Below are 20,029 nucleotides of genomic sequence, written 5' to 3'. Positions count from 1 at the left end.
CCACTGGTTTCGTGTTCTCTCTGCCCTCACAGAGCCCCTCTCTTCCTCAAAGCACCCTCCCCTTCCTTTTAGCTCTCAGGTGCCTGCTTCAGGGTGATTCTCAGCACGCTGTTCAGCTGGGGCAGTGGGGTGTCAACACTGGGAGTACTCTGTGGCAATGTACCAGGGTAGGAAAGTTCTGTTTCCTGTAAAATAAAAATAAAATTCCTAGATTCTGTTTTTGACTTTGAAGGCAGAGAGGAGGCTGAAGAAAACTGATTTGTGGCATGGTCTAAATTTCCGAAGTGTATTCTAAGATCCATCTTATCCTGAGAATCTTCTTTGGAAAAAAAAGATGTGTAAAGGCATGATTAGGTTAATTTGCTACAAAACATTATGCAAAATATTTCTTTTTGCACATAGTATAAGTTCTGTTGAAATGAATGCTACTTCTCAATGAATAGATTTGTGGTAACCCCCATCCAGCTCTTTATCTGGCTTCCACTGTTGCTATAGCCTCATTAACCGTTAGTTGGTTAGAAAAAAAAGTGTAGAAATCTGCATACTGCTGTCTCTTATGGGAATTCATAATCCGTGGCAGCATGCTAACCGTTCTGAGAAGTCCTATTTGATTTTGATTAATCCAATGTTTTTCAAAACTTTTTGATCTCCATAACGTTTTTTTAATAATACCTATCCTGAAGGAACTAGAATGCTGGGGACCCAGCTTTGGAAAACATGAGAATTACCTGCATCTAATGGCATTTGCTTAGGTTTCATTGACTTTACAGCTTTTGCAGAGAGGCCCACTTTTACTCTGGACGGTTCTTTCTTGGCCTCCGTGACTTCCCTTAATCTGATGTTCCTCCTACCTCCACTCTGCATCCTAAACCTGGATATTCCTCACAGTTCAGGCTTCAGCTCTCAGTTCTTTTTCTTCTTCTTCTCCCCCACCCTTTCCTTTTAAATAACCCTCTTTCTCTTATATTACATTTCCTCTGTAATTTCCTTATATTACATTTATATTACATTATAAACATTACATATTACATTTTATATTTATATTTATTATATTTATATTTACACTTTATATTTATTATGTAATTATTTTATATTTGTTTTGTAATTATTATTATATTATATATTTATATTTACATTTTATATTTATATATAAATATATTACATTTATATTACATTATAAACATTTCCTTATATTATTATCATCACCCATATATAGATAAAAAATTCAGTCCCTAATTATTTCTCTTAGCCTGAGTCCTGCACCTCAAATGTTTCCAGAATATTCCCCTTGAATATTGTTCTGCCACCTAAAATTCGACATGTTTCCCCACTTCTCTTCCTATAATATATTTCCCTTTCTGTGTATATATACAAATAATAACCAGTTACAGACTATGAATTTAGAGAAAACCCCATTTTTAATAGCAATAAAAAAGATTAAATACTCAGGAATAAACATAATAAGAAATGTGCAAAACCTAGATGTGAAAATTTTAAAACACACCTGAAAGCCAAAAATGTAGACTTGAACAAATGGAAAGACATTCTCTCTTCCTGGATAGGATGACTCAACATTATAAAGATGTCAGCTCTCCTTAAATCAATTTATAGATTTAATGCAATTCCAATAAAAATACCAACAAGCTTTTTTTTATGAAGCAATATAAATTGATACTAAAGTTCATGTGGAAAAATAAACATGAAAGAATGTACAGGGTAACATTCCAAATTTATGAGAAAAGAAAGACATTGATGATGATGATGAACTACTTCATGTAAAAAGGAAGGGGATTTTAAGAAAATAAACATTTATCTGCTAACTTGTACAAAAGAAACAGAGGAAGGATAAACCAGAAGTAATGAGATACAAGGAGTGGATGAAAGTGAGTGGAGACAATGTGTACTATGAATGAGAGGAACTGACATTTCTCTGTGACTTCTTTTTATATTTCTTTGACTCTTATAACCATGGTAATGTTTCACAAACTCATCCCTTCCCAAAAGAAATAACTGAAATAAGCCAAGACTTGGGGATAACCTCAAATAGAATATGAAGAGCAATAAATGAAACCAAGTGTATTAAATGAATAACACAGTCACACTGAAATGTGTGGTGAAAAAAAGAACTAACCTAACTAACCTTGGAAAAATAGTTTTTTGGCTATAAACTATAATGCTTAAGCCAAAAGTCCTGCATAGAAATGCTGTACTCAACTTAGTAAATTTATTTCCCTGGGGATATGGGTTTGCAATTCTGAAAGTACTTTATATGTACACTGTGTATGTGTGTATGTTAGTTGCTAGTTGTGTCCGACTGTTTGAGACCCCATGGACTGTAGCCAGCCAGGCTCCTCTGTCCATGGAATTCTCCAGGCAAGAATACTGGAGTGGGTTGCCATTCTCTTCTCCAGGGATATGTACACTATGATTGAACAAATAAGAAAATATATTGTAGATAATGAGAGCCAGACTTCTCAATGTCAGATAAGGATATTACAAATAAGGAAAGCGGGGAATGGGGTGGGGGTTGGGGGAAACTTCTTGGTGGTCCGGTGGTTAAGACTCTGCACTTCCAGTGCAGGGAGTGTGGATTTGATCCCTGGTTGGAGAACTAAGAGCCCACATGCTGTGGGGCTTGGCCAAAAAAACAAATAAATAAATAAGGAAAGGGTGACAGGCTAAAATGAAATTTGGATAAACTTCAGGGTATCAGTATGAACTCATGGTTTTATATATATACATATGCATTGTGAAAATAAAGGAAATCTTATTTTAAATGGTGTGAGGGAGCTCTCATACACTACCATTTGCCACTGCTTTCAAGATGCCAGCAGGAAGCAGCTTGCTTTACACCTCAGCAGAAGGTGGAAAGATTTTTCCTCTTCCCCTAGCAACAGGCTAGCCAATGAGAAACCACCACTCCCAGCCAAGAAGAAGCGACCACCACCTCCTAACTTCCTCCTTTTCACTGTAAAAGAAGATGGCCTCTATTGTGTTCTCTAGACTTGCCTATGGTTCTCCGTGGTTTGCATGTCCTGAATGCAATTCCTCTGCTATTCCTTAATAAACTTGATTTTGCTGGCTAAATCACTAACCCTTTTGTTTTAAGGGTAGAATGTATATATTTGCTGTTTGTTATTCTGTGGCTCAGTCATGTCCTACTCTTTGCGACCCTGTGGACTGTAGCATGCTGGGCTTCCCTGTCCTTTACCATCTCCCTGCTCAAACTCATGTCCATTGAGTTGGTGATGCCATCCAACCGTCTCATCCTTTGTCATCCCCTTCTCTTCTTGCCTTCAATCTTTCTTAGAATCAGAGTGTTTTCTAATGAGTCAGTTCTTCGCATCAGGTGGCCAAAGTATTGGAGCTTCAGCTTCAGCATCAGTCCTTCCAATGTATATTCAGGACTGATTTCCTTTAGGATTGACTGGTTTGATCTCCTTGCAGTCCAAAGGACTCTCAAGAGTCTTCTCCAACACCACAATTCAAAAGCATCAATTCTTTCTCACTCAGCCTTCTTTATGGTCCAACTCTCACATCCATACATGACCACTGGAAAAACCATAGCTTTGACTATATACATAGACTAATATGGGCTTCCCTGGTGGCTCAGGCAGCAGAGTCTGTCTGCAATGCAGGAGACCTGGGTTCTACCCCTGGGTTGGGAAGATCCCCTGGAGGAGGGCATGGCAACCACTCCAGTATTCTTGCCTGGAGAATCCCATGGACAGAGGAGCCTGGCGGGCTACAGTAAAGAGTCAGACACGACTGAGCAACTAATTACCACTCCACTAAAAGGAATCAGGGTTCCTTGGGAAATTACTGATTCTATGACTAGAGCTGGAAAAATGCAAAATGAGCCTGGAACATCTTCTAGCTCTTGAAAATATGGAAATGTTCAAAAATTGACAGTAAGTGAAAGTGAAAGTCACTCAGTTTTGTCCGACTCTATGTGACCCCATGGACTATATAGTCCAGGGAATTCTCCAGGCCGGAAGACTGGAGTGGGTAGCCTTTCCCTTCTCCAGGGGATTTTCCTAACCCAGGGATAGAACCTAAATCTCCCACATTGTGGATTCTTTACCAGCTAAGTCACAAGGGAAAATATTGATACAGGAATTTTGAAAAAAGACACAGGAATCAACTTGAAAGATCTACCAATAGCCAAATCTGGGGAAATTTGAGTAAGAAAATAAACAATGATAACTTTAATTTTAGAATAAAATTAATATTCACAAATCTATACTGATATAGATGAAAAATTGAATAAGTAAAAGGAGAGAAAGCACAGCTTTCTTTTTTTTCAGAAAACGAAAATGTTTACTCCTTACTTTCTTTAAAAAAATTTTTTTTAATTAAAGGATAACTGCTTTACAGAATTATGTTGTTTTCTGTAAAACCTCAACCTGAATCAGTCATAGGTATACATGTATTCTGTTCCTTTTGAACCTCCCTCCCATTTCCCTCCCCATCCCACCCCTTTAGATTGATACAGAGCCCCTGTTTGAGTTTCTTAACCATACAGCAAGTTCCCGTTGGCTATCTATTTTACATGTGGTAATGTGAGTTTCCATGTTCCTCTTTTCATACATCTCACCCTCTCCTCCCCTCTCCTCAGGTCCACAAGTCTATTCTCTATGTCTGCTTCTCCATGCTGGCCTGTAAGTAAATTCTTCAGTACCATTTTTCTAGATCCTGTATATATGCGTTAGAATACAATATTTATCTTTCTCTTTCTGACTCACCACAGCTCTTTCTTGAAGTAGGATTCTATTTATAAATGTGGGAGGAAAAATAAAAGTAGAAAATCATTACTAGGCAAAGATCAAAGTAATAATTGTTGCAGGTAAGAACAATCAACAGATATCAAAATTAGAGACAGAATTTTGTATAGTCTCAAAGTATCTTCCAGAATGTACTTATTAATTACAAAAAGTGTAGCTGTATAGTGGAGAAAACTCACGGATAGTATCTTAACCAACTGATCAAACTGAACATGACCAGTAATAAGATGTATTGATGTGTGCCCCTGATATGATGTACTGAAAAAGACACAGCATCAGTTATGGGCAAACTCTTGCCAAAAACACATAACCTCAGTTTATCATGGAAATATCAGAGAAACTCAAATTGAGAAACATTCTACAAGATAACTGATGAGTATTTTTCAAAAGTGTCAATGTCATGGAAGACAAAGAAACTAGAGAAGCTGTCACACACTGGACGAGACTAGAGATATGACAACTAAATGTGTGTGAGATCCTGGACCAGAAAAAGAAGGTTAGTAGGAAAACTGGAGAAATTAGTATAAGATCTGTAGATTAGCTAATGGTAGTACATCACTGTGTTAATTTCCTGGTTTCAGTAATTTTATGATATTTTATTTTACATTTACAACTGCACATACATTTTGCAAATATATTACATTTGCAAATATAATTTTGCATGTACATAAAATACAAAATTATCATTTACCATAAGATATTAACATTAGAACTAAATTAACAATAGAAATGAATAAAGTCCCAGATGGTGCTAGTGGTAACAAACCCACCTGAACCCGCCTGCGAATGCAGGAGACATAAGAGATGCAGGTTCAGTCCCTGGGTCAAGAAGATCCCCTGGAGGAAGGCATGGCAAGCCACTCCAGTATTCTTGCCACTCCAGTCTTCTCTGGAGAATCCCATTGTCGGAGGAGCCTGGTGCAGCTACAGTCCATGAGGTCTCAAAGAGCTGGACACGACTGAAATGACTTAGCACAGCATATCACACCATCAAGCGTATACGGGAACTCTGTACAATTTTTATCACTTTTCTGTAAGTCTAAAATTATTCAAAACAGATAAAAGGACTTCGGCTACTAGCAGGATATACTTCAATACTCAAGAACCGAAATTAAAAAAAATTACTGAGAAGGTTATGTTTTAATCCAACTTACACTTTCCTTTATGTGCTTTCTAACCACAAAATGATTAAGCAGTGCTGGTAAGCTCCAAGTGTTTTCCAGTATGCCATTCTTTTCCTAAGAGCCTTATGTGCTGAATCAGTCGTATCCAATTCTTTGTGACCCTATAGACTGTAGCCCGCCAGGCTCCTCTGTCCTTGGGGATTCTCCAGGCAAGAATACTGGAGTGGATTGCCAGGCTCTCCTCAAGGGGAATCTTCCTCACCCAAAAATCGAACCCAGGTTTCCTGCAATGCAGGTGGATTCTTTACCAGCTAAGCTATCCGGGTAGCCAAAAACCTTATATCTTGCTGTTAACATATATTTAAACATTATGGGCATTAAAGAAAAGTTGAAAGATATATTTTTAGTTTATCATAAGAAAAATATATTGATTATTATATGACTTTTAAGTTAAATACCAAAGTAAATTTATTATTATTAAAAATATTCCCTTAGATATAATTTTTTTCACTTACATCTCATTTTAAGATACTGAGATTTTTTTAAGATACTGAGATTGTTTTTCATGCTTGAGTTTATGTTTGTGTGAAAATGTGTGTGTTAGTTGCTCAGTCTACTCCGAGTCTTTGCACCCCATGAACTGTAGCCCACCAGGCTCCTGTGTCCGTGGGATTCTCCAGGCAAGAATACTGGAGTGGAAAACCATTCTCTGCTCCAGGGGATCTTCCTGATCTAGAGATTGAACCCAGGTCTCCTGCACTGCAGGCAGATTCTTTACCATCTGAACCATCAGAGGACACTACTTACAGAGATACCTTATGTATGCAAGTTCTCTTTTCTCAGATATGGGGGGGTTTAGTTATAAATCCTCTGGAGAAAACTGAATGAAGGAACCCTGTGTGAAGAACAGAATTCTCTTATCCCTCCACAGCTGGTGAAAGGCCTTCTTATTTGATTTTTCTAATATTTCAGCCTTAGATTGCAATTTATTGTTCAGTTGCTCAGTCGTGTCCTACTGTTTGTGATCCCATGGACTGCAGCATGCCAGGCTTCCCTACCCTTCACCATCTCCCAGAGCCAGCTCAAACTCATGTTCTTTGAGCTGGTGATGCCATCCAACCATCTCACCCTCTGTTGTCCCCCTTTCCTCCTGCCTTCTATCTTTCTCAGCATCAGGGTCTTTTCCAATGAGTCAGTTCTTCGCATCAGGTGGCCAAAGTATTGGAACTTCAGCTTCAGCGTTTAGATGCGACTAATGTACTTTGAATGCTCCTCATTCAGTATCTTTTCCCTCCTGATTTTGGAGTAGTAGCCTGACAACAGTACTAGTGTTATAAATATGACTTTAAAGAAAGCAAAGGCAGATGTTCTTTGTGACTTTTACATTTGAAATTAAGTTCTTTACTGATAGTTAAGTACAGACAAAACTAAAGAGAAGATCTCAGCAAAGTTCGTGTGGGTTCATGTGACCGACTGGGCTCAGTAGCAAAGAGAGGAATATTCAAAAAAACTTTGCAGAGAGAAAAGGGGAAACACTGCCATGATTGGTGAGAAGTGCTGCTTTCCAATATCAGTTGCTTTTATTCCTTTTGAGTTCCTGTGTTTTATTTCTGGAATACTGTTTTTAAAAAGGGGAAGCTGGTAAGATACCAAATGTTTTGTGCTGAAATTTGAACTAACCAACAGCTTAACATGGTTGCTTTTAATTTTGAAATGTTTTCACTTTATCTAGAAAGGAAAAATATAATGAATCCCCATGAAGAGAAGCATGTTGTGCCCCTAAGACTGTGAAGTTCAAGCATATGCCAAAATAAAGATTGCTCATTACCCCTGCAAAAGCTATTCGATAACCTTTAAGATTACTGAAGGTGCACTTTATACCACTCCGAGCGGTTATTTTTTTTTTCAGACATCTAATTTCAGAAGACATTCGGTATCCTGGTAAGGGCATCATTTCACTTACCCTGAAGAGTTGTGGTAGCTATGGCAACACAGTGACTTAAAACATTTCTTAGGTAACATTTCTTGCCTATGACTTTGGTTTGGACACTCATAATGCTTATTACATTGTGTTGACATGGCTTGTTTGTTTGTCCATTGTCTCAGCTGGGTCCATCTCAATTAGGCTGTAATTCAGAGCAGACTCTGAATCTTGTTCACCATGGTATCTCCATGATCTTGTTTAGGGCCCAACATTACAAAATAAGGTCCAATAATTACCTGATGAGTGACTAAATCTCATGAATGAGTGACTAAACGTCATGAATGAGTGACCAAATCTCACTCTGTCACAGAGATTCTGATTTGAAAGGCAAAGGAAAATAGTGGTGGCCGTGTTGAATGACATAATCTTATAAATGCCAAATATGTATCAGAGGTGACCTATTTTTCCACCTTGAGAACCTTTTTTCCAAAGTGTCTCCAACTGTTCAGGGGTCCTTTTAAACGTCTGCTGTCTTAGGCCCATCTCTTTACCAGTTGTTGGTGGCACACGTGTTGCAGACACACTTGCTTCAGTCTCCTTAATCACCATCCTCAGCTCTTCAGCTTTGTTTAAGGATTATAAAGTGAAATATGACAACTCAGATAGAGTTTAAAATCAATGCCAAACCATCATCAAAAGCAAGAGTGTCTGTAATTGGTCTGCAAAGTTTGCCAGTTTTTCTCTGTTCAACAGGAAGTCACAGGAGTGACTTCACAACAGGAGTCACACATTGAGATATGTCTTGCCCAGGTGTATACAGCATTGACTGAGGACATACAATCAAATGATAATGTATCTTGGACATTATTCTGTCTGCATGTGTTCTCTACATTACCATAGGAGTGAATCTCTGCTATGGAATAGGGAGGTGGTTCAAGACAGGTTCTCAATAGTATAATTAAGGCTGTGGAGACCTATGCCATGCGAGGCCTGGATATAGACAGGTCAGAGGGCTTGCCATATTAGCCACCTTTAAAAAAGTTCTACTCAGTGTGATAAAAGTACTTATTTTTCTAAGTGGTAAAAGTGGCATAAAAGCATAGAAAAAAAAATCAAAATCCCATCCCTTTGTTATGACAGCTTTATTACATTTAAGAAATCCCAGCCAGGTTTTTTTTTTTTTTTTGTACATAATTTTACATAGTGGCATTCACAATAAGGGGCTTCCCTGGTGGCTCGGAGTGTAAATCTGCCTGCAATGTGGGAGAACTGAGTTCAATCCCTGGGTGGGGAAGATCCCCTAGAGAAGGAAATGGCAACCCACTCGAGTATTCTTGCCTGGAGAATCCCATGGACAGAGGAGCCTGGCCGGCTACATTCCACAGAAGCACACAGGGTTGGACAGGACTGAAGCGACTTAGCGAGCAAACGAGTGAAGTTTACGGCTACAGTGATTTAGGACTGAGTTAGCTTATTACATTTACGTGAAAGTAATTACTACTTTCACGTAAATATAATAATGTCATGATAAATTATATACAATAAATATAAATTGTTGAAAGTTCCTCAGCTCTTCCTTTTAGTTAACACAATCATCTGAATTTCTCTCCCCTTCCCTCACCTCAGAGGCTGTAGTTAAGGCATCATTACATTTTATTATCCCTTTTGTGGAAATAAAAATTACCAAAGAGTTTAAATGACTTCTCTAGCTTTAAAACTAGAAGTGGCAGCCACAGCATAGGACTCTTGAGTCTTACTGTAGACTGCGGTACTATGATTTTTGACTCCTGGCATCTTTTCTTTCATTTATCCTTCTTGTAACAGGTCCCATTTCTCCCTGGCCTGGTTGATCATTGAACCCATTCACCCGGACAAAACATTTAATCCAGAGATGAGAAAGAAAGTGCAAGTGAAAGTTGCTCAGTCGTGTCTGACTCTTTGTGACCCCATGGACTATACAGTCCATGGAATTCTCCAGGCCAGAGTACTGGAGTGGGCAGCCTTTCCCTTTTTCAGGGGATCTTCTCAACTCAGGGGTCAAACCCAGGTCTCCCGCATTGCAGGCGAATTCTTTACCAGCTGAGCCACCAGGGAAGCCCAAGAATACTGCAGTGGGTAGCCTATCCCTTCTGCAGTGGATCTTCCCAACCTAGGATTCGAACCGGGGTCTCCTGCATTCCAGGCAGATTCTTTACCAACTGATCTATCAGAGAATATACAAACAATTATCATTCTTTCCTGGGATTAACATATGGAAGTTTGAGCTGCCAAACCAGGAAGATGTCACGTTAGTGCTGCTGGCAGCAATTTTTCCTGCCATCTGTGAGGTGTGTCTTCAATTAAAAAAATTAAGCTGAACATAGATGAGAGGTGGTGAGACAGAAAGTTGAAACACTAAGGTCCTGGCTCCGAGAGCTCTTCATTCAGTTGTGGGAATCACCTTGTGTCTTTTTTGCCACTATGAAGGAAAATATTTTATCTTTCTTATGTTAGGTTTAATTGTGTTTATATAACTCACAACCAGAAAAGTCCTAACTCAGTTTCTGTAACCATAGGTAAGACATTTATCCACCATAAGAGTACCTTTAGTAGATAGGATTAAAATACTCAGCTCCTAATAATAATAAAAAGCTATGAAAGTGAGGTAGGGGCTTCCCAGGTGGCTCAGTGGTAAAGAATCTGCCTGCTAATGCAAACGAGACAAGAGTTCGATTCCTGGGTTGGGAAGATCCCGCGGAAGAGGAAATGGCAACCCACTCCAGTATTCTTGACTGTGAAGTCCCATGCGCAGAGGAGCCTGGCAGGTTACAGTGTGGTGGGTCCAAAAGAGTCACGAGACTGAGCACATGAAAGTGAGGAAATGTACATATTCTGCAGAATATTTTGGAAATTAAACATTTTAATTTCTTTTGATAATCAGTTAATGTTTGTAGAATCCAGGCCCATTAGAGTTAATAATGTAGTTATTTCCTGAAGTGTAGTTTGATAGACTTGCAGTTCATGTGAGGGTGTGCTAACTTAAAATGTAAAAGGGTGGGATCAGAAAGTGAGGAAAAGTTAAGAATTTAACAGTACTGGATTGATCATGATTTCTTAGGAATTAAATAAAGTGGGGGAAAGAGGGGTTGAGAATGATAAGAACCAATGGCTGTCACATTTCTGTACCCTTTAAAAGATGTCTTTGAAAATATATTTCAAAATATATTAGATTGCTTATAGTGGTCCTCAGTTCCATTGTTTTTAAGGAATGAATTTGTTAACAGATGAATAGAAAAGCTCTGGGGCATAACATGGTTACCTTAGTGTTTTTTTTTAAACTGTATTAAAGTTAGTTGATTGATTAATCATAGTTAATTCAGTTGATGGGATTGGGGGGAACTAACTTGATAAAAAAGGCCTGAATTTATGAAATCATTGTAAATAGTGTAATTTTGAAGAAATTTCAGCCCCAAATTTTATCTTGCAGGCATTTTTGATAAAAGAAAATGTTTACATTTAAAATATTAACATTCCATTACATAAAAATGAGAATAAAATGCTTTAGTACCTTAATCTTAATAAAGCATATATTCACTATGATTACCGTTATTTTTTATTTAACATGGTAATATAAAATTCAGATTAGAGACATGAAAATGACATGACAGAACAGTTTTGCAAGAAAAGTGATTTTATTAGAGCTAACAATAAGGCTGTTAGTGTCATGCATTAATATTTTATTTTAAATAATTATGTGATTAAGCTTTTAGTAACATATGAATTCCTTAGCACTATTTTTTAACCTCATTCTTAAAAATTCCAGTGGCTTGTTTTCTTGTATTTTTCTTAATCATGGTGATCTTAAACAGACCTTCAGTTTTAAATCTGCCAGTTGTTCTAATACAATGCATAAATATATTTTATCCAGTTGACTATTACAAAGACAACTAACTTGTTTGTGGGCACCGTCAGGACATCTGCATTTTATTGGATTTAATTTTCAGTAATAAAGACCTCCCACATTATAGATTATTTCCAGCCCAAATTAGCCTGTGTGGGAAGCAAAGAACGGTCAGTCAGGGAGAAAAAGTGAACCCATATGGCACCAATGATTCAGTTTCTCTGGCTACAGTGAAGAAAGAGTTGAGTATAGACAGTTTCCCCCAGCAGATCTTTTTTTTTTTTTTCCTCAAAAGCTTGCTACAACAAAATTGGTGTCAGTCCCAACCCAATGCCTTTTAGCTAGCCCAGCTCATCCGCGTACCATGCATCTAGTCATAGATACCTAACTGAAATTTCAAGGGCGAATTCTCCTTCCTCTAACGTTTCTGTTTCCCTTATATGTATGCCCAGTCCCTGCTCTGACCATTCTCTTTCATTCTGGGGCTCACTTCTGCCTTGTGGACTCATTTTATTTTGTTTTTGCCCATCCAAATTCGTAGCGCTTTCTCAGGGCTTTGGTTCAGGCTCCTAAACAAAGGTCTATAATATGGAGAAATCTTTTAAAAAAAATCATTGTGTCAAAAAGCAGTCAAAACATTCTATCTTCAGCTTTAAAGGTGACAAACTAAACCTGGTAATAGAACTTGAATAGATGATGGATATTCTTCACTTTTAAAAGTTATATATAATTCTCTGCTATATAGAGAACAGACAGGAACCGAAAGATTTTCTTTCAATTGACACTTAAGTACCTGGAACAGTTCATTTCTCTTGGTCAGTGTCACTCATGGGATGAGGAGGAGGAAACTGGGCATAGCATACACTTTATTATCAGTGTTAACTCCTTCAGCACAAGAGGAAGGAAGGGAGGGAGGGACGGAGGGAGGGAGGGAGAAAGGAAGGAAGAAAGAAAAAGAAAGAAAGAAAGAAAAATATAGCACCAAGTTGTGTCTGACTCTTACGATCCCACAAACTGTAGCCCGCCAGGCTCCTCTGTCCATGGGATCCTCCAGGCAAGAATACTGGAGTGGGTTGCCATTTTCTTTTCCAAAGGATCTTCCCAACCCAGGAATTGAAGCCAGGTCTCCCGCATTGCAGGCAGATGCTTTAGCGGCTGAGCTATGCAGGAAGCCCAAGAGATAAACCTATTATCTCTACTTCTTGGCAACTCTGAATCTCAGCCAGCAAGATGCTGATGTTTCTTAAACACTGCTATCTTTATGTCCACGTGAGTTTTTGGTTAAGTTGAAATTTAGTTTAGCAAGTTTCCTGGTTGCAGAGGGTGATACTGATGTGCTTGCTCAGTCGCTTCAGTCATGTCCAATTCTTTGTGACGCTATGGACTGTGAGCCGCCAGGCTCCTCTGTCCATGGGATTCTTCAGGCAAGGATACTAGAGTGGTTTCTCATGCCCTCCTCCAGGGGATCTTCCTGACCCAGGGATTGAACCCACATCTCCTAAGTCTCCTACATTGCAGGCGGATTCTTTACCACTGAGCCATGGGGAAAGCCCACAAATGTTGCTTTATCCTTAAAAGAAATTATCTACTGAAGTGGGTAGAATTGTGTCCCTTCTCTCCCACAATAGAAAGGTACAAATTTCTAATCCCTGGTACCTGTGATCTTATTCGGAAATATAGTCTTTGCAGATGAAATCAACTTAAGATGAGGTCATCTTAAATGAGGTGGGCCCTAATCCAATGACTGGTGCCCTTATACGAAGAGGGAAATATGCCCACATAGACAAACAGCCTCTTGCCTATTGATGAAAGAGAAAGAGGAGAGTGAAAAAGTTGGCTTAAAACTCAACATTCAAAAAACTAAGATCATGGCATCCCGTCCCATCACTTTATGGCAAATAGATGGGAAACAATGGAAACAGTGACAGACTATTTTCTTGGGCTCCAAAATCACTGCAGATGGTGACTGCAGCCATGAAATTAAAAGACGCCTTCTCCTTGGAAGAAAAGCTATGACAAACCTAGACAGCATATTAAAAAGCAGAGATATTCCTTTGCCAATAAATTCCATCTAGTCAAAGCTATGGTTTTCCCAGTAGTCATGTATGGATGTGAGAGCTGGACTATAAAGAAAGCTGAGTGCAGAAAAATTGATGCTTTTGAACTGTGGTGTTGGAAAAGACTCTTGAGAGTCCCAGCAAGGAGATCCAACCAGTCCATCTTAAAGGAAATCAGTCCTAAATATTCACTGGAAGGACTGATGTTGAAGCTGAAACTCCAATACTTTGGCCACCTGATGCGAAGAACTGACTCATTTGAAAAGACCCTGATGCTGGGAAAGATTGAAGGCAGAAGGAGAAGGGGACGACAGAGGATGAGATGGTTGCACGGCATCACTGAATCGTTGGACATGAGTTTGAGCAAGCTTCGGGAGTTGGTGATGGATGGGGAAGTCTGGTGTGCTGCAGTCCATAGTGTCACAGAGTCGGACACGACTGTGTTACTGAACTGAGACACACAGCAAAAATGCATATTACGATGGGGGGCAAAGATTGAGTGATGTGTCTACAAGCCAGAGAAGGCCAAGGATAGCTGACAACCCCCCAAAGCTACAAAGAAGCAGGGAAGAATTCTTCCCAGCAGCTTGGAGAGAAAGCATGGTTCTGATGACACCCTGATTTTAGACTTCTGGCCTCCACATTTTTGAGAGAATACATTCCTATTGTTTTTAGCCACCCAATTTATGGTTATATGTTATGAAACTAATATATTAGTTAAAGAAGCAGAACTATGAACCAGAAACTGTAATAGAGCTATGGAAGCATAAATATATTGCTTTCTAAATGTCATGAACGGTAATTCTCAGAACATCATGTTTCTTTGCAGAAACTTAGTAAGCTATCTGACTTTTAAATTTATTGTTTTTTTTTTAATTGAGGTATGATTGACATAGTAGTAGTAGTAGTGTTAGTTGATCAGTTATGTCTGACTCTTTGCAACCCCGTGGACTGTAGCCCACCAGGCTCCTCTGTCCATGGGATTCTCCAGGCAAGAATACTGGAGTGGGTTGCCATTCCTTTCTCCACAGGTTCTTCCCAACGCAAGGGGCAAACCCTGGTCTCCTGCATTGCAGGCAGATTCTTTACCATCCTAGCTAAGAGGGAAGCTCCATGATTGACATACATTATATTAGTTTCAGATGTACAGCATAAAGATTCAATATTTGTATGTATTGTGAAATGATCACCACAATACACCTAGTTAACATTTGTCATTCTACATAGTTACAGAAGTGTTTCTTGTGATGTAAACTTGTAGGATTTATCCTCTTAGCAACTTTTAAATATGCAATACATTATTATCTATAGTTGCTGTGCTGTACATTATATACTCTTGACTTATTTCAAAACTAGAGAAGTTTGTACCTTTTGATTTCTTTCACACATTTCTTACACCCTGCCTCTGTCACCCACCAATCTGTTCTCTGTAACGGTAAGCTTTCATTTCTTCTTGTTTTTTTTTTTTTGTTTTTTTTTTAGGTTTCATGTATAAGTGAGATCATATGGTGTTTTCTTTCTCTGACCTATTTAGTTAGCATAATGCCCTCAAGGTCCATCTATGTTGTTGCAATGGCAGTATTTCATTATTTTCTATGGCTGAATAATATCCCTTTGTATGTATATACATACAGTGTACCTATATATTGTGACATTGGGCAAACTACTTACCTTTTTAAGCCTCAGGCTTCCCTGGTCGCTCAGCTGGTAAAGAATCCACCTGCGATGCTGGAGGCCAGGGTTTGATCCCTGGGTTGGAAAGATCCCTTGGCGAAGAGAATGGCTATCCACTCCTGCATTCTGGCCTGGAGAATTCCATGGACTGTATAGTCCACTGGGTCGCAAAGAGTCCAACAGGACTGAGTGACTTTCACTTTCTTATTTGCTCCAGCTACCTTCTTTCTGGCAAGCATGGTTGAGTAAATAATTAAACGTTAATGTCTGTCCAGGGACCAATCAACAGTAGCTGAATACAGGAAATTAATGTGGATTTGAAATCTGGGCTTGAGCGGACTCCCTGGGCAGGCAGTTTAAACTTCCTAAGCCTGTTTCTTTACCTGTAAAACGGCAATAAGATCTCACCGGCTTGTTTAGAGGATGAAATGAAATAGAATACTGTATATATATTTTAAGTCTGGTATTCAGTGGACGCTTAGAAATGCTACTTGTCTTTATCATATCACTAATATGTGGAATCTAAAAAATACAACAAAGTAGTGAATGTAACAAAAAAAAAAGATACAGAGAACAAATTAATGGTTACAAGTGAGGAGGAGGAAGGGGCAATACAGGAGTGGGAGTGTGGGAGACACAAACTACGGGATGTAAGATAAGCTATAGGGATGTATTTATTGTACGACACAGGGGATATAGCCAATATTTTGTAATGTAAATGGAGTTTAACCTTTAAAAATTGTATAAACATAAAACTTAAAGGAAACGGCAACCCACTCCAGTATTCTCGTCTGGAAAATCCCATGGACAAAGGAGCTTGGCGGGCTACAGCTCATGGGCTTGCAAAGTGTTGGTCACGACTAAGTTAGCACATAGAATCATGAGCAAACAACTGCCTCTTGTTTGAAATCACTTAAAAAAAAAACTTATTTGCTTACAAAAATATCGCTTGGAAAGGAAACTGAAAACTTCTGGGGTACACCCGCCCACCCTGTACGCCAGAGTCGGGAATCAAATACCCTTCCCTTCCCCTCTCCCTTGCTGGGGTGGCCCCAGCGGCCGGGAGCCCGGGGACAGGAAATGCCAGAGAAGGCGGAGGCGGGGCCACCGGAAGCGCTCGCGCGCCGCTGTCAGCTGCGCCGGAAGTTCCTGGCCTGGCCTGGTGGTAACCTTGGGAGTCTAAGCCGGTGGTCTGCCGCCGCCGCTGGGTGGGCTGTGGGAGTCGGAGCTTCAGTCGGGGCCAGGCCTGTTAGGTGCCAGGAGCCGCCGGGGTTGCGCGGGAGTTCGCTGAGGATCGCGGGGAGCAGGAACTGCGGGCGCAGGGCCGCCCAGCCGACATGTCTCTAGTTGCGGAAGCCTTAGTCTCCCAGATCGCAGGTAGCGTGTGTGGCAGCGGACCCGGACGGAGGCGGGGGCCGGCGTGGGGTAGTCGTAGGGAGCAGTGCGGCTTTAAGCATTGCAGCTTTCCTCCAGCCTTGCAGCATTAGACGCTGAACCCAAGGTTCGGGATAGAGGCGGGCACTGACCGCCAACTCCTGGATGAGAAAACTGAGGGGGAGAAACTCAGTTACGGTCAGCTCGGAGGAGTGGGAATCCCATCCTTTTTTACTGGGCAGTACTTTGTCCAGTTACCCATTTGGTCTGGAGGTGTTGGGATAAGTGGAGAACGCTGTGGCCTGGAATTAAGGTGGGGGGCGTGGCCATATCCGAGAGCTTCAGAGTTAAGTGTGGGGGCAGCCTCGGTGTGGGACCTGAGGTTTAAGGTGCTGTCACTAATGAGTCGCCATTGTCATTTGAGAGGCCAATGAAGTTTCCTCTCCGAGCAGCCCAATGTTGCCATTTGCTGGGTCTCCAGCTTCACTGACACATTTTTAAGGCTGCATGAATTTTTTGAAACACCTTTGACTTGACGGACTGAACATGGCTGTTGTAAATAGATTTACAATATATTTTGAAAATTTCTGTTATTGAATATATTTCTGTTATCAAGATTCTTATTTACTGTAGTGAAAGATATTAAATATTGTTGAGAAAGTGAGACTATTGTAGGTATAGGTTGATGGGTTAATCTTTAAATGGAGTTAGTTTTAAACGTCCTAGAAGTATTTTCATTGTGAGTACGGTAAATATTCAGTTACCAGGATACTTAGGTACCTTTGCAATAAGGTAGTATTTTTGAAATGAAAAGTATTGAATGTCATGGAATTTGCCAAAATATTTTTCATTACATTTGTGTTAACATTTAGTTCTTCTTTCTTTTTCTCACTCAAAGACATTGTCTTCTAAAAATGAGGGAAGCCCCCACTAGATTGCAAGCTTCTTGAAGGCAGGAATAATATTTACATTGTTTCTAGTATCTTGAGGACCTGTCAGTTGGTGCTCAATAAGTATTCGTGACCTGAATTAATGAATAATCTTGAGATTTCAAGCAATGATTATTTGCTCTTACTGTTCATGTTTTTTAAAATGTTAGATCATGAATGTAGATTGCTATATTAAAATATTTCACAGTTACATACTGATATTGGCATACAGTGTGCATGTTCCCCTAATGTGTGATTTCTTTTAAGGAAGAAATGAATATCTTGTAATCAGTTTGGAACTTTGCTTCAATTACTGAAATTTAGGAGTTTCTAAGAATTTTATCAATCTGCCATCTTAGCTATTTGGGGTGATCACTCTAGGAGGAGGCACTTATAAATGGATAATTCAATAAGTGGTGTTGGGACAACTCCTCAGTCATGACACTGCAAGAATAAATTCTAGATGAATTAAAAATTTAAGTGTAAAATAAGAACAAAAACCAAATTGTAATAAAATAATTAGGAAAAATATAGGTGATATAGTGTAGGAGGCCTAAGCAAGATACAGAGTTCAGAGTGCATGGAAGAAAAAATTAACAGAATTTTTGCAGATACATTTTAAAAGCTTCGTATGATGAGACACATAAGTTTCTACAAATTAAGAAAAAGGCAGTCCAACAGAATCAAAGGTAAAGGATAAGAACAGGCAGTTTACTAAAGGGGAAATGCAAATCAGCAGTGAACATATGAAAAGATGCCCTCCATCACTAATTTCCACCCAGTCAAATGGGCAGAAATGAATATGATAATTTTTAGTACTGACACTGGCATGGGGAAAACAGTTGCCCTCGAAGTATTGGGGAGTCTGTAAGAAACAACTGCTTTTGGGGAACTTAACATAGCAATATTTATTTAAATGCTGTTAATTGAGTCAGAAATTCTTCATGGGATTTATCTGATAGAAATGTAAGGGCCAGTATTTAAAGAAATATACAACTGTAGTAATTGTAGTAGTATTTGTAATAGCAAAAACCCAGAGACATCCTAAACATATGTTAAATTACGGCATGCATGGTCAGTTGTGTCTGACTCTTCGTGACCCCATGGACTGTAGCCTGCCAGGCTCCTCTGTTCATGAGCTTTTCCAGGCAGGAAATCCTGGGGATCTTCCCCCATCCAGGGATCTAACCTGCATCTCTTGTGTCCCCTGAATTGGCAGGCAGAGTCTTTATCACTGCGCACCTGGGAGAGTAAAGTTATGGCATGCCCACATTATTGCAGAAAAATGATGAGGTATAGCTGTTAAGCTTTCCTGGTGGCTCATTGGTAAAGAATCCACCTACCAATGCTGGAGACATGGGTTCAGTCCCTGGGTTGGGAAAATCCCCTGGGGAAGGAAATGGCAGCCCACTCCAGTATTCTTGCCTGGGAAATCCCATGGACAGAGGAACCTGATGGGCTGCAGTCCGTGAGGTTGCAAGAGTCAGACATAGTGACTAAACAACAATAGCAACATAGCCGTTAAGCATATTGGCTTGAAGACTCTGATTATCTTAGATATTAATAAAAACAAGTTATAGAGTTATGTATATATATACTATGAACCATTTAAATGAATCCTGTGTAAACAGGTGAAGTGAAGTCGCTCAGTCATGTCCGACTCTTTGTGACCCCGTGAACTGTAGCCTACCAGGCTCCTCTGTCCATGGGAATCTCCAGGCAAGAATACTGGAGTGGGTTGTCATTTCCTTCTCCAGGGAATCTTCCCAACCCAGGGATAGAACACGGGTCTCCTGCCTTGCAGGCAGACGCCTTACCCTCTGAACCACCAGAGAAGCTGTGTAAACAGCTGTATACCTGTGTAAACAGGTATATGTAAGCAAAAAAAATGTAGGAGAATACTCAATTTTAACTAGTAATTTCAGAAGAATAAGGATAGTGTGTTGGAGTGAGAATATTTTAATTTTGAATTTAAATGGTTGTAATTATAAAAATTTGGAAGATTATATTTTGGCAACAGCAAAAAAAAAAAAATGATGGTTAACATGATTTATATGAAACCTTGTATTTGACTGGTAAGTGTGACTCAAATCCAGCAACTATTCACAGTATTCTGCTTCTTGTCACAGCTATTTGTAAGACCTCCTCAGCCAGCCATATTGCTTTTTGGCATTTTTTTTTTCTTGGGAGTGATCTTGATCCCTGTCTCCTGTACAATGTCACAAACCTCTGTCCATAGTTCATCAGGCACTCTTGTCTATCAGATCTAGTCCCTTAAATCTA

At 39.5% G+C, this 20,029-nt stretch overlaps 1 protein-coding gene across 1 annotated transcript in view; it reads left to right on the top strand.

The window, feature by feature from the left end:
- The first annotated feature begins 16,571 nt into the window (after positions 1-16,571).
- MTX2 (metaxin 2) overlaps positions 16,572-20,029 on the top strand; it is a 69,242-nt gene continuing 65,784 nt past the window's right edge. Inside the window, exon 1 of the mRNA XM_043894424.1 lies at positions 16,572-16,820. Coding sequence (XP_043750359.1) covers positions 16,781-16,820 — 40 coding nt within the window. The 5' untranslated portion in view covers positions 16,572-16,780. The remainder of the gene's footprint in view (positions 16,821-20,029) is intronic.

This window comes from Cervus elaphus, chromosome 33, assembly GCF_910594005.1.
Source record: "Cervus elaphus chromosome 33, mCerEla1.1, whole genome shotgun sequence".
Classification (NCBI taxonomy): Eukaryota; Metazoa; Chordata; class Mammalia; order Artiodactyla; family Cervidae; genus Cervus; species Cervus elaphus.
The sequence above is the reverse complement of the archived record's forward strand: the minus strand, read 5'-3'. Positions and strand labels throughout refer to the sequence as shown.